The 20495-nt window shown below is 34.8% G+C and overlaps 1 protein-coding gene across 6 annotated transcripts in view; it reads left to right on the top strand.

Moving 5' to 3' along the window:
• Positions 1-20495, top strand: part of LOC119512040 (WD repeat containing planar cell polarity effector) — a 521497-nt gene that overhangs the window by 137494 nt on the left and 363508 nt on the right. For 5 of the 6 annotated variants that reach the window (XR_005212317.1, XR_005212316.1, XM_037806597.1 and 2 more), the window contains one exon: positions 17640-17724. Coding sequence is in view for 4 of the 6 variants with exons in the window: in XM_037806597.1 (XP_037662525.1) it covers positions 17664-17724 (61 nt within the window). In the remaining 2 variants the exon portion in view is untranslated. Of the gene's footprint in view, positions 1-14118; positions 14214-17639; positions 17725-20495 lie in introns of those variants that run through there. The other variant, XM_037806599.1, reaches the window with a different exon arrangement.

The following is a 20495-nucleotide window of genomic DNA, read 5'->3' on the forward strand; positions in this document are numbered from 1 at the left end:
TCAGGGGTCAGGGATGGACACCAGGATCCAGGGCTGGAAACACAGTCTTTGTCTACATTTTATCAGACTCTTCATCCTTCACTGACCTAGGCCTTGAAATGTCCTCCCTTGTCCCCTGGGTCCCTGAACAGTTGATTTGGGTAGTTTCTGCCTTGCTACTTACTGCTTTTAGGGAAGATTTTGTGGTTCCCTCCCTGATCCTCCATTTCGGAAGCTCTTCCTTGCTGTCCTTTTGTATTCCACCCTTGGCTTAAGTACCACTGTGGATCCCTGTGGGCTTGGGTCTCCATGTCTGGATATAGGTGGGTATCTGTCTCACTGCTGTGAGAGATTTTATAGTCTGTGTCCCTGGTGGGAGGTGGGAGGGATCCCTGCTACTGCTTCTGTGTACTTTCCGAGGTGTGTGGGACTGAGTGAGGGGGAGGGGAGAGGACTGGCTGGTCTGGGATGGAAGTTTTCTAACTGATATTTTTCTTTCTTCAATTCAGCATTTGTGGGACACTTCTCCAGTCTATACTTTCCTCTAGAGTTCTGAACAAGTGAGAATTGTCCTTTTTTGCTGAATCTCTGGAGAGATGTTTTCAGTAGCTGTTTACTTCACCATGTTGATGACATCACCCTCCCTTGTTTTTTTTAAGATGTTGCTTTAAGAAGTCTGCTGCCCTTTTGCTACTTAGTCCTTTTTGTGTGACCTGATTTTTTGTTTTTTGTTTTCCTTTCTCTGGAGGCTTTTAGGATATTTTGTTTATCCTCACTGTTTGGTATTAGGCTTTTTATAATTCATTGTATTGGGTACTTGATGATTTCTTTCAACCTGGTCACTCATGTCCTTCCATTCTGGGAATTTTCTTGTATTATTTCTTTGATAATTTCTTCCCTTCCTTTTTTCTTTCTTAGATGCTGAGTTATCTGACTGATCCTCCAAATTCCTTGTCATTTTTCTTCTGTTATGAGTATGTGTGTGTGTTGTTCTTTCTTCTATGAGACTTTTACAGTATCTTTTCTTCTTTTGAAGTTTTTATTTTGGCTCTCGTATTTATGTTTCCACATGTTCCTTTTCTGTCTCTTTTCACTATAGCTCTCCTACTCTCCGTATTGCTTTGTCTCTCAAGTTACTTTGAAACAACCTCTCAAAAGAGTCAACTTCCAGTTTTCTTTATGATGGGGGGAGGGATGATTACCCAGCTGTGCTGGCAGAAAGGGCACCCAGAAATTTAAAAATTATTTATACAAACTTTCAAATAGTTCTTTTGCTTTCAGTCCTAAGCACAGCTATTCCTTTAGAAGTATTTGGTGCCTCCAGTATCTAAGTCTTTCTAGGGTTCCACAGTTAAGCTTTTTGGCTCTTACCTACTAGTCATTTAGCTTTCAGCTTTCTCTAATCTATTGTCAGTTATCTGTTTCCCATCTGCTTTTCACCTTCCAGAATTTTGTTGTTATCTTGCTTCTCATTCTCTTTGGCTTATAAAATTTTAAGTTATTAATATTATTGCTTTATTGTCATTTTAGTGTGGTTTCAGAAGGGAGTGAAGATTAACTACATGTGTTCAATCTACCATCTTAATTGGGATGGTCCTTTATGCGGCACTTTGTATATGTGTCAAGTCACTTGGAGCTGGTCCTCCTACCAAAAGAAAACAACCAATCTTGGGCATATACCATTGTTTCTTTGCCCTTAATTTGCCACTGATTATAAGGTGCTATTGATTTGATAGCATGTTCTGAGGGAAAAATTACTGTATTGTATGTATGTACTGATGATATGTAAATACATAAAATTTCAGAAGACATCAAGTGTGAATAACAGTGATCTTAGAATGGGCGTAGATTCATTTGACTGGGTCAGATATTCTTTGAAGAGGTTTCAGGTTCTGGAAATGCATGTCTGATTTCTTTTTTATTGTGATTGAGATTGTGTTAGATGCTAGAATTAATAAATTCTCTGTACTTCTTTCATCCTTGGACATGGTTCTGTTTATTTGCTATGCTTTGATGTTACTATATTCATTGTTTTGCCTTCCCTTAGCCCCCACTTAGTCATAACCTCCTCAAGAGCAAACTTTTTTTTTTTTTTTTTTTCCTTTATATCCTCAATGCTTAACACACTGTCTGGTTTGGTGGTTGACACATAGTAGATGTTCCAAAATGTAGGTTGAATAAAACTAAAAATAATTAGAAGATCAAATGATACTCAGTGAAACTCTAAAATAATTAGAACATTTTCTCCTTAGGTTACTGAAATCAGACTCATTATTTTATGGATTTTAAATATTCAGAAAAGGGAAACTAACATTTATTGAACAATGATTATTTGCCACATATTTCCAAATGTGTTATCCCATTTAATCTTGAAAAACAATATAGAGTACAATTTTAAAAATATAGGAAACATTTTTTATGGACCTATGATTTGTTTGGGCTTTAGGCTAAAACAAGATCATAATCTAAAATCTTCCTGGTATTGTTCTACTGATTTTTAAAAATCAGGTAATAATTTCCTACTCTGTTAGGGAATTATTAACATTTTAAATGTGATGATGTATGTCTGTGTTAAGTGTATTAAGGTGAAATTGATCCATTCTCAGGGGACCTTGGTGGTTATTCACAGTCCTTCATTTATGTAAGAAAAGGCTTTTCTTTCCTGAGTTATTTACTTGGGTTCTCCATTCAGTCACTGAAACAAAATACCAAAAGTAATGTGTAAATAAGGATGCTGAGACGAACCATCAGGAAAGGTACAAACAACCAATCAGGAAAGAAAGAGTATGAAGGAAGATCCAATGACAATATAAAAGGATTCACTACAGAATTCTTATGAAATTGTGAGCATTTGGGCTTGTTTAAATTTCATTAATGTAATGAAAGGCTGAGAACTGAATGGGAACCACTGTCAAATAAGGTTTGTGAAAATCTAAATAAAGCTTCTATGATATAATGCAGTAACTTAAAAGGAACACGTTAATTCATTTAACAATCAGTCATAAAATATCAGTAATTCATGTTGGAGCTTATTTTCGTATTATCTATGAAGTTTGCTAAGCAAATAGTGTGAAGTTCTTTTAGTGCCTAACAAATACTAATTTCAAATCAGGACCATTTTGTTGTTTTAGACACATTAATTTACTTGTAAACTGTTGATCTGCTAATTAAAAATAATCTTTAAATTGTCATTAAAGTACTATAACTTCTTCCAGCACTTTCTAAGTAAAATAAAATAAATGCTTTACTTTAAATAAATTCCATCTACATATTTCACCATGGGTTACTTATGCAAGTTTAAACTGACACCTGTCTCAGGTGGTTAAGCAGAAGCTTAAACAAAACTCTTATTTTGTGCAGCATTTAGGCAGAGGAAGGTAGAAAGAGGTAGAGTAGAAAGAGCACTGCACAGGTAATTTAGGACTAGAATTAAACCAACAAGCTGACTGAATCTGTGCAAATTCCTTTACCTCTCTAGGCCTCAGTTTCCACATACGTAGATGAAAAGGTTTAGGGTTGATCAGAGTTGATTTGGGGAGCATGCACATGGACTTCTTGGAGAAACTGCCATTCCCTGTCCAGAAAACTTCTTATATGCATATGCACACTCATGCATGCATATTTTGTACATAATTTCAGAGGATTACTGTGAAGAGTCAAAGAAAAAATGAACATAAAGTATATTTAGTGGGTGTTAAAAATGTCATCCACCTTCACTCCACCACATTGGGAGGGTTTATCAGCTTCTTAGTTTTGTTTTTTTTTTTTTTATATTAAATTCAGTTTTATTGAAATACATTCACACACCATACAATCATCTATGATATACAATCCACTGTCCACAGTATGATAACATAGTTATGCGTTCATCACCACAGTCTATCTCTGAACATTTTCCTTACATCAGAAAGAACCAGAACAAGAATAAAAAATAAAAGTGAAAAAAAGCACCCAAATCATCCCCCCATCCCACCCCATTTGTCCTTTAGTCTTAGTTTTGATAGAGGCCACAGAAAAAAGTTCTTGAAGTCTCTTTTGGGAAAGAAATATTTTAAAGTATACTGCTGTCAAGTTGCATGAGATATTCCACTTTTTATAAGAAGCCATTTCTTTCAGCACCTACTAGGGTTTGTTTTTTGGACGATGGGGAGTGTTGACAAGTGAAATCTGACAACATTGAGGTGGTATAGCTGCAGGCCACTTCAAAATTTTTCAGTCTTCCCTATTTGAAGAGAAAGGATCTCTGTCTTTTTTTCGTTTTTGCTCACTTCACAACAGTCTTTGATTTATATGCTTTTTAAAGCTAACTCTAAATTGACAAATTATTTCAGCATTTAAGCACTGGTTTAGATAAGAGCATTTAAGTTTTCTTTTGTCTTTAACTCAGCTTTTTAGAAATGATTCCTGAAATTCAGTTTATTTTTTCTTCAGAGTCACATTCTTTCTGTCCAAGTGTAACATAAAACTATATTGATGGAATTATAATCTAGAATTAATTATCATTATCACATTGCCAATGTTTCTGTTTTTTTTTTTTTTTGTTTGTTTGTTTTTTGTCATTTTATTGTTGCGGTTGAGGTTATACCCTGAAAATTAAAAATTAAGTCTGTATTTTTGAAGCTCAGGAAGGTGCATACATGTGTTGGAGGTGGTGTTGCAAGAAGAGGGTGATGATTGTTTATGGAAGCATATCTTTTCTTTTCTAAAATGCCTGATATAAGCTATTGCAATTAATTTGCATAGCCATGGAAAGAAGGCACTTCAACTGGATATGAGTCTCTTTGGAATAATGGTAAATTGTGTGCAGGCAAAATATTTAAAATGAGCATCAGCAAACAAGATGTTTGTATTAATAGGAACTTAGAAAGTGACTATGCAAAGGTCAGCACTGATCTTTAAATATTAATGAAATTTAATTTGTTGTATGTAATGAGTGGAAAAAAGAAGAGGAAGCAAGCCACAATGAAGAAGCCATTGAGAAATTGTCTAAATGTCAAAACTGCTTACAATACAGAAAATGTTAAATTGACAAGACATATTTAACTAAGTGAATTAAACAGTTTGAACAATGCCTTAGAGAAATATTTTTTCAAATTTAAGTATAAAAGGAGATTTATAAAGATTTCTGCCACAATTTATTTCAGGAAAGAAAAGGGACTCCTCATTTTTATTATCCAACCAATTGTTAGTAGCTGTGAAGAACCACCCTCTGGCTGTGAGGCCTAGATCTCTCTGGTACTTTTATACAGCAATAGCTGAATTGAGTTCAAAGAGCTTTCTCATATGTTAGCCTCCCCCCCTTTTTAAAAAATGTATTTCTATATTCCTTTATTCCTTCACATATAAAGTAGGTGAAAAAAATTTTTAAATGATTAAATAATTTCCATTGTATATAACAAAGGATTGATATTATTAATACACAAAGGAAGGGATAAAGAATTTAATAGAAAGGTGGACAGAAGATAGGAGCAGGTAACTTATAGAAGAAACAAAATTATTAAAAGTTCATGAAAAGATATTTGATCTCATTAATGAACAGAAAAATAAAACTTAAAATTACAAGAGTTCATTTTTCACCTATCAGATTGGCAAAAATTTAAAACTTTGATAATGTTCCATGTTGTCAAGGACTTATGGAAAAGGACAGTCTTGTTATTGGTGGAAAAGTAAATTGGTACAATTATCGTGGGAGGTGCTTTGGCAGTACCCATCAAAATATAAGGCATGCATGTATATTTTCATGGTATAATTATTTATAAGGCAAAATTTAGAGACAAAGTGTTTCTTAAGAGAATGGTTAAGTTAAATCGTGATCACTTTCCAGTGGAACATCATGCAGTTATAAAAAACAATGAGGTAGCTCTTTTAAGATAACAGGAAGAATATCCACACTATGGTGTTTAGTGGGAAGACACTAAGTTGTATGTATAGTTTTATCCTGGCTTTACAGAAATACAAACAAGTCCATATAGGTGTGAGTGTATTATAAATACATCAAGAAAGTCTGTAAGGCCACTCGCTGAGCAATGCAGTGTCTGCTGTCAGAGTGGGAGGCAACTGCGAGGGGAACATGAATTCATTTTAACACCAGTTACTTCTATATTGTTGCTTCTTTTTTTAAACAATAAGCATGCATTATCATAATTTGAAAACCCAAGAAGAAACAAAAGATCAGACAGAGGGTCTAATGGATTGAAACGTTTCCCTCTTCATGTTTTGTACACTTTAAGGTCCTAAAGCTTGTTTTAAAAATAAGTATATGATAGAGTTTTGAACACACTGTTAACACACTGATTTGTGCTTTTGCGTTTTACTTCTATCATTTAATTGCATAGTGTTGTGTATTAAATATAAAAATTTATAAGCTATTACCTTTGGCACTTATTGAATACTTGTAATGGGTGCTTATTATCAAATAAATGTCCTGAAAATATATACTGAAAGGTGTAGATTGAAAGGTGTTATAGACTTCTGAACTGATCTAGAACTTTATATATCTGAGATAACACAATATAACATAGAAAAGATTTAGGTATGTTTTAAATGACAATATAATAATACCCTTTGAAGGTAAATGCACTAAGGGAATGTGAACTTTGATTTGAATAAAATTAAAGGATAAAATTTTCAGTATTGTAGGCAATTAGTTATGCAATATCCACTAATAATACTCAGCACTTTTCACCTTCAAAGCACTCTACAGCATTAATGAACCCTTACAACATGTAGGTCAATATCATTATCCCCATTTTTGCAGGTGGGGAAATTGAGGCAGAGAGGCTAAATGATTTGAGATAAGTTTATCAGAGCAGTATTAGAATGAAGGCATTTTTGGCTCAGAGCCCAGCATTCAGAACAGAAGAACCACAGCTTTTTTTAGCAGACTTACTCTTGGTGTGTTTGATAAAGCATTACTTCTTGGTAAACCATATTGAGGTCATCTCTATCAAAATTGAAAAACATGTTTGATCTGTATGTAACCACTTAAAAAAAATTATCTTCCACAGCATTCCTGACAATGTGTCATCCTAATCACTTTTTCATTGTCTCCTCATTGGCGCATTACCAAAATTTCTATCCTTGACTTTATTTTTCTTCTGCAGTTTTTTTCAGTTGCTTTAACTTTCTTCTCCATTTAGAAAATTCCAAAATAGTTATGTAGTCCAGGCCCCTTTTCCCACCAGCTAAACATATCTTCCCTATCCAGATTTCCCACTATGTTTAAAGTCAATTTATCAACATTAGTAAAACTCTTCTTCCAGACTAACCTGTTTCTTTGTGTTTCAGTCCAATTCCTCCCCTTGAAACTAGGATAAACCAGGTGGGAACAAGTCTGTGTAAGGGGTTCCTGGGAGCCAGGTGTGGACGTGAAGAATGTTATTTATGGGTCCTTAGTCACAGTCTAAAGAAGAGAGAGAGGTAGTTACAAACTGAAGGCTAAGGCAAAAGTGTAGTAGGAGATCTAGCAGCTGGGTCAGGTGATGAATAGGAAAATGGAAGTGGGTAGACAGTTGCCGTGGACAGAGGGAATGCACTGGTAGCCTTTTGATACATGATGAAGGAGGCATGCCTGCTCAGTTGAGCTGTGTTCAAGGCAGGGGTTACTATTCATGTAGTCACTAGATCTCTGTCCCTTGGTGGTCATTCCAGATTCTTCTTTCTCCCTTACTTCCACAATTCATCAGTCCCCATGCACTATTGAGTCTTTCCTCAAAAGGTCTCTTGAATCTTTTCCTTTGTTTAATTCCAAAGGCTCCCATCCCAGTTCAAGCCTTGTTACTGAACATCAGTTTTGCCTTTTTACCTTTCTAATAGGTCACTTGTATCATCAGTTCCACCTTTCCTCCAACTGCCCCCATGTTAATATTCCAACAACATTCTGATGTGTTGATTACTCTTTCTAAAATGCCTTCCTGGAACAGAAACTTTTCATTATTCCTTATTAGTTACCTGGCAGATATAAAGTCCTAATTCCTACTCGGCATTTAAAACCTCCCATCGTGTGACCCGTATTTATCTCTTGTAGTGAATCTTGTGCACCAAACTGGATTGCTTATTATTGTTCAGTTAAGCCTTGCATCTTTCTGCCTGTTATGCTTTTGTATATCGTTCCATCCTTTCATCTCTGTCAAAATCTAGCAATGCCCAATGCCCTCTACTCAATAAGATCATTTCTTTGTTGTCAAACAGGAATGTCTACCAAACATCCATAGTCCTTTCTTTATATTGTTAAACTAGCCCTTATCACAAACTACTTGATATTGTTTTTGTGGTTATTTTATCTGCTATACTGGAGGATAAGCTATTTGAGAGTAGAGATCCTGTTTTATATGTCTTTGTATCTGTGAGTCACAGTAAAGTGTCATAAATATAGGGTGCTTAAAGAATTTGTGATATTTAATAATTATTTAACTATCATAGAGCTCTCTGAGGTACAAATGACCCAGTGTACCTAGTACATCTGTCTTTTGGTACAGTAGGTTTAATCCAGGCCTGAGGTCTCCTTATTTTGAGACCCTGCAACCCTTTTACATGAATTTTATCATTGCCTAGTTGTTTGGTTTGGTGTTAAGTATTTTTAAAATGTTTATTTCTGGTAACATGTTATTGATTAAATGTGTTCATGCATATGCCTGACAGGTATTAATGTAATTCTTCTTACTGTGTTGATGGCATTGGACATTGTGCTGTGGGGGAAAATACTATGTTTTATGCAATTTGAAGTTCATCTGATGATGATTGGAGCACCCAATACAACTAACCAGTGGTTTATATTAAAGTCATGCTTTCAGTTGCCTTTATTTTTGTACATTTTGAATTGGTGAATAGATACTCCTCAGAAAGTCTCTTGGTAATGAATAGCAAGTGTATGTTTTAAGTTTATGCCCAAGAAAGATTCCCTAAGGCTCTTTGAGTTTTTTTGCTAATGTACATCTTTTTATTTTTTAATTTGCAGATTTTACTGAGAGATGTTCAAAAGTACACAGTGTCTCACAGTATCATCACTTAATTGTGCAATAATCATCACACTCAATTTTAGACCATTTTCATTGCTCCAATAAGAAAAATATCAGAAAGACACAAAAAAAAGAAAATCCAAAACACTGCATATCCCTTATTCCCCCCCCCCCATTATTAACCCCTAGTATTGGCTTGGTATACCTCTTACTGCTGATCAAAGAATATTAAGATATTACTGTTAACTATAGCCTGTAGCTTGCAGTAGGTAATTTCCCCCCGTATACCACTCCAGTGTTACTGTTTGTACAAGTTCATACAAGAACTTATTTATATTTGAAGTGTTAATCAGTGACATTCATGACTCTAAACAACCCCTTTCAACCAAATTCACCTACATTATGGCACTATGACTTATAATCCCAATAATGGGCTATCTTCACCTCTATCCATTCCAAAACGTTTAAGTTCAATCTCTTTTAACAATTGTGTGCATATTAGGTAACTGCTCCTCCAGCTCTAGCTTCTATCTATCTCTAGGTATCCTATATTCTACGTTTTAAGACTCTGAGTTTACCTTTTCTAGTTAGTTCATATTAGTGAAATCATACAATATCTGTCCTTTTGTGTCTGACTTATTTCACTTAGCATTATGTCCTCAAAGTTCATCCCATGTTGTCTCATGCTTCAGAACCTCGTTTCTTCTTACTGCTGCATAGTATTGTATCATATGTATCTGCCACATTTTATTTATCCACTCATCTGTTGATGGACACTTGGATTGTTTCCATTTTTTGGCAATTGTGAATAATGTCACTATGAACAGCGGTGTGCAAATGTCTGTGTCCCTGCTTTCAGATCTTTTGGGTATATGCCATGTAGTGGGATTGCTGGGTCATAGGGCAACTCAATATTTGGTTTTCTGAGAAACCACCAAACTGTCTTCCACAGCAGGGAATAAGTGTTCCTATTTCTCTACATCCTCTCCAACATTTGTAGTTTCTTGTTTGTTTAATAGCAGCCATTTTTAGTAGGTGTGAGATGATATCTCAACTGTAGTTTTGATTTGTGTTTCCCTAATAGCTAATGAAGATGGACGTCTTTTCATTGTATATCCATTTTAAATGTCTTGTTGGCATCTCCATTGTATCATTTATTTTTGTTATATCTATAGCAAGGTCTTCCTTTTGCCACTTCTTTGTTCTCCATCATGTTTTACATTTGGGTTTTATTTGCCCTCAAGCTTCCTTTCCTTCCCAAAGCAGTCAAAATAGCTGACTTCAGAAGCCAGGGAACTTTATTAACTACCCAGGCAGAAGACAAGTATTTTGCACATTTGTTTATTGGCAAGTAATCTCTATGTCTAAAACATAGTTTTTGTTTTTCAAAAGATTGTCAACAGTGTAACAAATCATAGCATCTTAGTGCAACTGTTTCTGTTTTGCATGTTACTTTCTCGAGGTTTAGTCTGTATGGTAACAATTATTCTTAAGGAAAATAAATATTAATTTACTATAATGTAACTCATTGTGGGAGGAAGGTTGAAACTTTGGAATTTTTTGAGGATGTAAGTGGAAAGTAAGAAGAGACTCTTTAGGATGCTCTCATGTCTCCTTCCTCAAACTTTGGGCTATCATAGAGTATCCTCAGTAAATCCCCCACCTGCCCATGAGAGAACCATCGTTGTAGATTTAGGTCAAACTCAATTTAAATAATGCCTCTTATTCTTTTGTGGAGACTGGAATTTTGGAATGGCCTTAACTTCTAAGACTGTCATCAACTATCTTGTAAAATTAAAACCAACAGAAATTTATAAAAGTTTAAGGATATTTAAAAATAAATGAAAAATTAAATTATGTGAACTCTTTTTTTTAGTTTAGGTTTTTCCTTCCTTTATTTTTTCCCCACTGGGATAATTCATTTTCCTATTAAATATTTGATGAGACAGTATGGTAGATGTATTTTCCATTCATTCATTCATTTATCCATTTCCCCCCTGTACAGCTACACAGTGTGGCAGATACTACTTTTGTTCTAGTTCTAAGTTATGTGCATTGAGTTTTATCCCCTAGAGAAATGCATCAGGGTACTGAATGGGGCAGTATTTTTTTTTTTTTACCTTGCTTTGTTAGGTATTTCCTAACTATTTTATTACTTTTTTAATCCCTGTCCACTCACCTCCTCCCAAAATGCAGAATCTAGCATTCTTCTGAAATTCTTCTCTTACCTCCTTCAAAACAACTCTTTATGCACTAATACAATATTTGAATAATACAAGCTCAGTCTTGACAACTACCTCCAGGCAGATTTTTCAAACCAGGAAATTACCAGCATTCTTTTTAACTGGTGGCATTCTTGAGTAAGACGTAAGATATTTAAAGGTCTGTGCCTTTCAAAAACTCTGCACAGTGTAAAGTTGGCAAGACATCTTGAAAATTGCAAAAGATGTTGATTTGGTTCCCTCCTATTCTGCCCATCTAGTTATTATTATAAATTGTGCAGATTTGTTTTATTTATTCCATTAATTCTCTTAAATTGTGTATGGTCTTACTAGCAGATATTTAAGTTCGGTGAAAAAGAATGGTGAATAACCCATATTTCATTATTTTTTGACCCCTTGCTAATGCATAACCTCCTGCAAAGCCCCCTTCTTAATCACACATATATTTTTAGGGAGTCTGCCGGAGTTGTCACATGTGTTCGTAAACAAATTCAATCATTGTGGTAGTTTGAAGCTATTATGCACCCCAGAAAAGGCCACATTCTTTTAATCAATTCCTTTGGGTGCAGACCTGTTGTAAGAGGGAGCTTTGGATTAGGTTATTTCACTTGAGATGTGACCCAGCCCTTTCAAGGTGGCTCTTAATCCTTTTACTGGAGTCCTTTATGAGAGGATAAAAGACAGAAAAAGCCCAGAGAGATATAGAGAAAAAGCCCCCAGAGGAGCTGAGAGAGGGAGCCTCTGAAGCCAGAAATTGAAAGCAACGAAACCCAGAAGAGAAGGACCAGCAGATGCCAGTCATGTGCTTTCCCATGTGACAGGGGTGTTGCAGATGCTGGCAGCCTTTCTTTAGAGAAGGTATGGTCCTGTTGATGCCTTAATTTGGATGTTTTCATAGCTAAGAACTGTAAATTGTAAATTAATAAATCCCCATTATAAAAGCCAACCCATTTCTGGTATATTGCATTACGGCAGCTTTAGCAAACCGAATCATCCAGTTACCAATGGGCATGGGCCATTTTCTTCCCCTATTTCTGTCTCACCAAATACTTACTAGACTTGCTCCATCAACTGCATATTGTTGCCATTTCTCCAGGTGGCAGGGACCCCACCCCTTGGCTATCATGTCTACTTTTTCTGGGTACAGATCTTGTTTTGTTTGGATATCACCACTCACTGGGAACAAAAATCTGATGGGCTACCCAGTCTGCTCAATTTCTGCTAGGTACCACCACCTGTGTCTGCTTCTTCATCCTTATACCACATGCTCCCTGGGGGCTGCAAAGAGGTCTTATACAAAGTGGGAGCAGACATGAATCCATGGGTGCTGGGCTGGAAGACAAGGTCAGGCCATAGACTCTATACTATCCTGTTTTCAGAATTTTCCTTGAGTTAAAATGCAAAGGGTCAGGGGCTTCTTGCTTGGCATTTGACTCTTTTCCACAGAGTCATTGTGTTTGTTCCCTCCAAAACAACATAATCTCTGAATACTTTTGGGACTTTCAAACTTAGTAAAGATATGGGCAGTGGACCAATTGGTTTTTAAAGTTAAAGGCGTTTCTTCCTCTTAAAAAGAGTCAATGTGGGTTATGAAGAGAACCATATTCCACTCTCCATTTTGCTGTTATCAGGGACAAGTTTTGACAAATTCTCCATTATTGAATTGACTTAAACTGAAAAATAGATTTTCAACTACAGTGCACTTTTGGTATGTAAATAAAGGTATCACACTTTTGGTTTAATCAATAAAATTTTATCTATAATTTGCATGATTAAAACTTTTTTATGTTTTTTTATATAAACAGCTAAACTTCAGCCTAGTATTTACTCAAATTGTCGTAAATTCTGATTGGTATCTGAATAAACACTAAATTGAGGAATGTGATTTTTAATTTTTTAGTAGCTAATGACTTTGATGATCGGTATCAAAGACAGTATACAGCTGTTTTATCACATCCTTTATTCCCTATTCACAATGAAATATTAACCCATCTACATGGCATAGTTCAAAAACTACCTGTTGTGTGGAACGTTTTCTATGTATACTAGCCCACATTGACGTTTTTCCTTCATAAAACACCTGTCGTACTTAATACTTACTCATTCATTCCACATTGTGAAATTTACTATATAAGGACAGAAATCATATTTAACACTACTTTTGTTTTTTCCTGAGAAATTTGCCTGGTACTAGACATATTGAGCAATAGTAGCAGCAGCAGCAACAGTTATAAGAAGGCAATTGAGTGAGATGCCCTAAAAACAGTTTGAAGGAGGTGCTTTATTTTACTTACGATATATAGCTGAGAATTGGATAAAATAAGTGATTTGTTCAAATTAGCTGGTAAGCTGAGAAGTTAGGATAAGAAACTAGGTGGTCAGATTCTAGAATCTATACATCAGGCTAAATAAATGCAAAATAAATATTTAATTCATTAACTGATTTTTGAAAAAAAAATGCAGAACTCACCCTTATAAATGAGCATGGTGCAGTTTATTTATTCTAATACTTCAAGTATTTTGGTTAAAAAAGTATAATTATAAGGTAATAATTCTAAAATAAGCCTCAAAAAAACTGAGAGCAATTCTAAAGACCGCTGCTTTGGAAATATTTTGAATAATGGCAGCTTTATTAGATTCACTCCCAAGGTGACAACTCTTAAGGATAATACACAGTTTAATTGAAAAATTAGTAATTATAAGGAGCCCTGAATAGCCAAAAAAAAATCTTGAAAAAGAACAGAGTTGGAGGACTCACACTTCCCAATTTAAAAACTTATTACCAAGTTACAGTAACTAAAACATTGTGGTACTGGCATGAGGACAGACAAATAGACCAATGGAATAGAATCGAGACTTCAGAAATAAACCTTCACTTCTGTTATCTATTGATTTTATTTTTACCAGGGTGCCAAGTCCACTCAGTGGAGGAAAGAATAGTCTCTTCTGCAAAAGATACTGGGAAAACTGGATATCCACATGCAAAAGAATGAAAATGGACCCCTACCTCATGCCATAGACAATAATTAACTCTAAGTGGATCAAACAGCTAAATGTAAGAACTAAAATTATAACCCCCCTAGAAGAAAACAGGGAAACATCTTCAGGACCTTGCATTGGGCAATGATTTCTAAGATTTTATACCAAGAGCACAAGCAACAAAAGAAAAAAATGGATAAATTGGATTTCAACAAAATTTAAAACTTTTGTACATCAAAGGATTTTATCATGAAAGTAAAAAGACACTGTACACTATGGGAGAAAATATTTGGAAACCACATATCTGATAAGGGTTTAATATCCACAATATATAAGGTAATCCTACAACTTAACAACAAAAAGACGACAACCCAATTTAAAAATGGGGAAAAGACTCAAATAGATATTTCTCTATATGCCCAATAAGCACATGAAAAGATGCTCAACATCATTAGGCATTAGGGAAGAGCAAATCAAAACCACAATGAGATATGATCGCACACCTATTAGAATGGCTGCTATTAAAAAAAAAAAAAACAGAAAATAATGAATGTTGTAGAGGATGCTGAGAAATAGGAACACTATTCATTGCCAATGGCAATGTAAAATGGTGTGGAAGGCTAGTCAAAATGATGAGATACCATTCACACCCACTAATATGGCTATTATTTAAAAAAAAACAAACAAAATTACAAGTGTTGGAGAGGATGCTGAGAAATAGGAACACTCATTCATTGTTGGTGGGGATGTAAAATGGTGCAGCCATTACGGAAGAAAGTTTGATGTTTCCTCAGAAAGTTAAGTATAGAATTACCATACGATTCGGCAATACCATTTCTAAGTATATATCCAAAACAATTGATAGCTGGAACTCGGGCAGATATTTGCACACCAATGTTCGTAGTGGCATTATTCCCAATTGTCAAAAGATGGAAGCAACCCAAGGGTCCATCAACTGAAGAATGTATAAACAAAATATGGTATATACATACAATGGACTATTATTTGGCCATAAAAAGGAATGAAGTTGTGATACATGCAACAATATGGATGACCCTTGAAGATATGTTGAGTGAAATAAGCCAGACACAAAAGGACAAATATTGTATGATCTCACAAATATGAAATAATTAGAATGTGCAAATTCATAGATTGAGAAATTAGAAACAAGTTACTAGGGGCCATAGTGGGGATAAGGAATGGGAATATCACAATTGGTATGGAGTTCCTTTTTTGGGGTGATGGAAAAGTTTTGGTAATGGATGGTGGTGATGGTAGCACAACACTGTGATGATAACATCATTGAATTGTATACCTGAAAGTGGTTTAAATAGGAAATTTTATTTTGTATATGTTATCAGAATAAAAGTAAAAAAAAAACAAAACGAAACCCATAGGCACACAAGACAAACAGTGAACCCTAATGTAAACCAGTTAATAAACTAGTTAATAATATAATAATATTGGTTCATCAACTGTCTAAAAGTACCACACTAATGTAAAATGTTAATAATAGGGAAATCTATACAATTTGGGGAGGCACATGGGAACTCTGTACTTTCTGCATGATTTTTCTGTAAACCTTTTTCTATCCTGCCTGCTAATAACAAACTGCATCCTCTCTCATAGTAAAGTCCACAGGCTTTCCCTCGCCATACCTCTATACAGTTGCAGTCAGCTTCTAATTAGAAAAGTGCAGATTTGGGGATTGAAGTATCCTTTTAAGCAAGGAGAGGAGTGAATTCAGATCAGTCAAAAATTTACTGTCATTACAATAGGCTGTTTTCTTCCTACCGTTTTCAAATACATCTTTCTATCACTTTCCACCATGCCCCCCTGATCTACTGTCATTCCTGGGACATGCCATCGCACAATTGCACATGCTTCCTCCCACGGCTCTTGCCAGTTTGCTTAGAACTAAAGCTTTCCTCCACTACCTGCTGGCTGTGTGCCCTCTCTGTGCCTCAGTTTCCTCATTATGGAAGTAATATAGTACTACTTCAAAGGGTATCTATGAAGATTAAATGGGTTAGTACGTATAAAATCTTTAGAACAATGCCTGGTAAAAGGTAAGGGCTAAGTAAGTGTTGCCTGTTGTTACCATCCTCGTCATTTTCATCATCATCACCGAACTGGTGAAATCCTATGCTTCTGTGAGGCCCCAATAAAATTTCACAACTTCTCTGTAGCTTTCTCAGAGGCCTGCTGTTTCAGGCAGGATTGTGCCCGTTCTCCTGTGCTTCCATAACCACACTGTTCACTCTGCCATATTGATTCTTAGCACATTGTGTTCTCACTAGTTGAACATACACCTGTTTCCTGATGATTTTAGGTGCATTGAAGTCAAATGCAAAGGTGAATCAAGGTCCAAGGAAGTTTGTACTATGTCTACATTATTTTGTATTAATTATCTGTACACCTATAAACAAAACAATCAAATGATTCACCCATGTGAATTGTATGGGAAGTGTTTTTACTTACCTCTAATGTTAAAGAAACTCAGGACTGTTTCTCCATCTAAAAGATGTCTTAAATTAGTTTTCAAACTTCTTTTGTTATTTGGAAATTTACTGGAAAGAGCAATCTTTTTGTGATCTCTAACATAAAATGCTAATAGTTTAAATTACCATTTGTACTTCTAAATATATGGTAGAGTATACATACAGTATATTATATATATATATATATTTCCAAGCAAACATTTGAAAGCTATATGAATTTCTTTCAAATATTTGTGAAAGGTTAACTTTTTTCTGATTCGGATTGGCTCTATTCCAATTAGTCTGAATCGAAGAGGTCCTGCTTGATTGAAATGAATGGATAGTATCAATCCATTAGCTCTGCTATTCAAATTGGGAGGCAATGTAGGTTGTACGTTTTTACTATCTTGGGTTTTTAAAATGCAGTTAGAGTGTGATATCTGGATCCATCATGACATGCAGATTATCAAACTAATCTGAATGCTAATGTGGTTTCACACAGTTTACTTTTAAGTAGATGTGTTTCTTATAATAGTAACTATATACCATTTACCTTGCAAATTCCACTTTAATTAGCCTATTTGTATGTGGGAGATTGTAAATAATAGCTTTGCATATTAAAAATATACCACAAAATGTGTTTGTACATAATAACTATTTAACAGATGTTCTCTTTCCTTAAAAATGTACATTTTAAAAAATGCTTAAATACTAAATAATTCTAAATATACTCAGAGACTTAAAAATCAAACATATGCTGTCAGAAAACCAAATATATATATATATTCTTCCTACCACTGTTCTCAATGTGATAACGCACTAAATCTAGAAAAAAAATATGTATTTTTTTCCATTTTTCTACAGTTTATTTCTGGATGGTTAACTAAGGACACATTAAAGTGTATTTGTTCTAATTAACCATATCTCAGATATCTGTAGTGGCAAGTGACTACTATTTCTAAGGTATCTTGATTTTATTGGTAATTGAAGGTAATTACTCTTTTACTTTATTTTTTAAACAGGTCAGAGTTTCCTTCTACTGTCAGATGTCTTTCTGCTTGACTGAACTACACCTGTGGTCTTTGAAGAATACCTTACACATTGGGGGTAAATGAACTCTGGATTAATTTCAGTCTTCTTTAAATATAAGTTATAACATTAAAAATAAGCACTAGCACAGTGCTGTAAGGGTAATTAACAAAGCTGAATGTGAGTATGGTTGAACCAGGAAGGCTAGAGTCATGTATGTTACCAGAGGGAGAGCTAGAGGATAAAAACTGGGACAGTATAACTTAGCGAAACCTAGAGTGGACAATGATGGTTGTTAAAAAAGTTCTTACATAAACTAGAACAAACGTTATGTCACTATTACAAGGTGTTAATGATAGAGTATTATATGGGAAAAAATACAATTAACGTAAACTAAGGTCTATAGTTAACAGTAACAGTGTAATATTCTTTCATTAACTGTAACAAAGGCACTATACCAAAGCTAAATGTCAATAATAGCGGGATATAAGCAGTATGGGATTTTTTTCTTTGGAAGAAGTTAGAATGTTCTCATCTATAGTGGTGAATGCATAACTATGTGATTATACCAAGAGCAATTGATTGCACACTTAGGATGGATTGTATGGTATATGAATAAATGGTTTTAAAAAAAAAAAAAGCACCAGTAAAGGCTATAGCTTGGATTCTCTAGTGGGAGTTGCATTGTTTTCTGCAAACTTAACGAAAAATTGATTAATAGAGGATAATTCCCTTCTTACTTTGAATACCTTATTTTTTCTTCAGTTTCAGTTAGATTTTCAGTTTTGAAAATTAATTTTATTGACCTAATACTCGTTTTCTCTTAAGAAACACACATCTTATTTTTTCCTGGGATTGCCCATAATAACATTTATATTCATAACTATTTGTAGGCTAGCTAATGGTAGAGTTATTTCTAGCTGATATTAAAATGACAGTTCAAATACAGGCATACCTCATTGTATTGCAGTTCGCTTTATTGCACTTGGCAGGTATTATGTTACATTTTTTACAAATTAAAGATTTGTGGCAACCCTGCATTGAGTAAGTCTGTTGGCACCATTTATTGAATAGCATGTGCTCACTTCATGTCTTTGTGTCACATTTTAATTAAGGTGTGTACATTTTTTTTTAGACATGTTATTGCACAGTTAATAGACTACTGTATAGTGTAAACATAACTTTTATATGCTCTGGGGAACCAAAAAATTTGTGAATTGCTTTTTTGCTATATTTGCTTTATTATGGTGATCTGGAACTGAACTTGCAATATCTCTGAAGTATGCCTGTATTCAGCTAAGGTGTACAGTTATTTTCATGTTCTTTGCCTTTCTCTTTTTTTAAGGAGGGGAAGGAGTAATTTATGTGTGTTTTAATAGTGCTTAGTAACATTATAGTATAATATAAAAGTATATTTCATCAGGAAACATCTATTTAAAATTATTTTATTCTTCAATTAGCCAAAGCAACTTTTGTATTTAAGAGGATGCATTTGTTTTTTCCTTGTGCCCTTAGCACCGTTACTGAGACAATGGTTTTCTTTGCAAGGTGTAGTTACTTTTTATCAATCTATAATTACAGATGAGTGTTAATATATTTTTATTAAGTTTACCTTCCTTAAAATATATAAGGGTAGAACTTCCAGTTAAACAAGATGAATTTATCATACATTTGCTTCCTCCCAAAACTCTTCTAAAATGAAAGTAAATGAAATAAAATAAAGAAAATATAAGGACTAAGAGAATAGGAGAGGAGACAATTGCAGTTGGACAATTTTTGGATGATGGAAGGCAGGTGGAGGAATTAACAGAGCTGAAAAATCTGATTATCAGATGCCTACAGAGGAGAATTCCAATGAAAGCCAATTTGTCCCCAAACTCTAGAAAGGTACAGAAATTTGAGAAGTCAGATATTATGGAAGATGGGGCTATAGCATGAGGGTGGCAAATAAAAGACTTGAAAGTATGTGTAAGGAGTAGTTAGATGCCTCCCCTGTTGTGGAAATATTTAATTTGGGAGGCCCTAAACTTGGAGACACCAGGCCAGTGAAAGAAAACAGCAGAGAAGTGCTACACTGACAACAGGGATGAAGTGAAAGCCTATATACTGATGGATGAGATCCTCTTAATCCCTCTTGATTCTGAGAATTCCACAGCCAGTTGTATATTTTATAGGAAAGAAAGAGCTAGAGGGATTTCTCTCTGGAGCAACTACATGGTCCCAGAGAGAAGACATTGACATTTGAGAGAGGTCCTCCAGTGAAACAGGCTGACCCCTGACTGATCAGTGAGTCCCACCAGTTGACAAGCCCTTTGCGTGTACACAGAGTTTCTAAGCAGCTTTCTAGTGCCTCACTTTTAAACACGAACAGAGAGCTAAGAATCACCAGAAATGTGAGGATGTTTTTAATAGGAAAGAGTAAAACAAATAGGAGGTTAACGAATCTGAAGAAACAGAGATAATGTAGGAAGGGGGAAAAAAAAGAGCCACAGAGACCTAAGGAAAGATGCCAAATCCATGAAACAAGAAACAAAGAAGTTTCAGAAAATAAGATTAATCTCTTGGAAATTAAAACTATGTAGCAGAAAAAATTGTAAAACTCAAAAGAGCACAAGAAATTCTCTCAGACAATAAAAAAACAGTGAGGATATTTCACTGCTAGTGAAAGTGTGAATTGATCCAACCACTCTATTTATTTATTAAAAAAATGTTTATTAGAGAAATGATGAGTTTACAGAACAATCATGGATGAAATACAGGATTCCTACACACACACACACACACACATACACACACACACTACCCTATTAACACCTTGTATTGGTGTGGAATAATTGTTACAATTGATG

This window comes from Choloepus didactylus, chromosome 17 (genome assembly GCF_015220235.1).
Source record: "Choloepus didactylus isolate mChoDid1 chromosome 17, mChoDid1.pri, whole genome shotgun sequence".
NCBI lineage: Eukaryota > Metazoa > Chordata > Mammalia > Pilosa > Megalonychidae > Choloepus > Choloepus didactylus.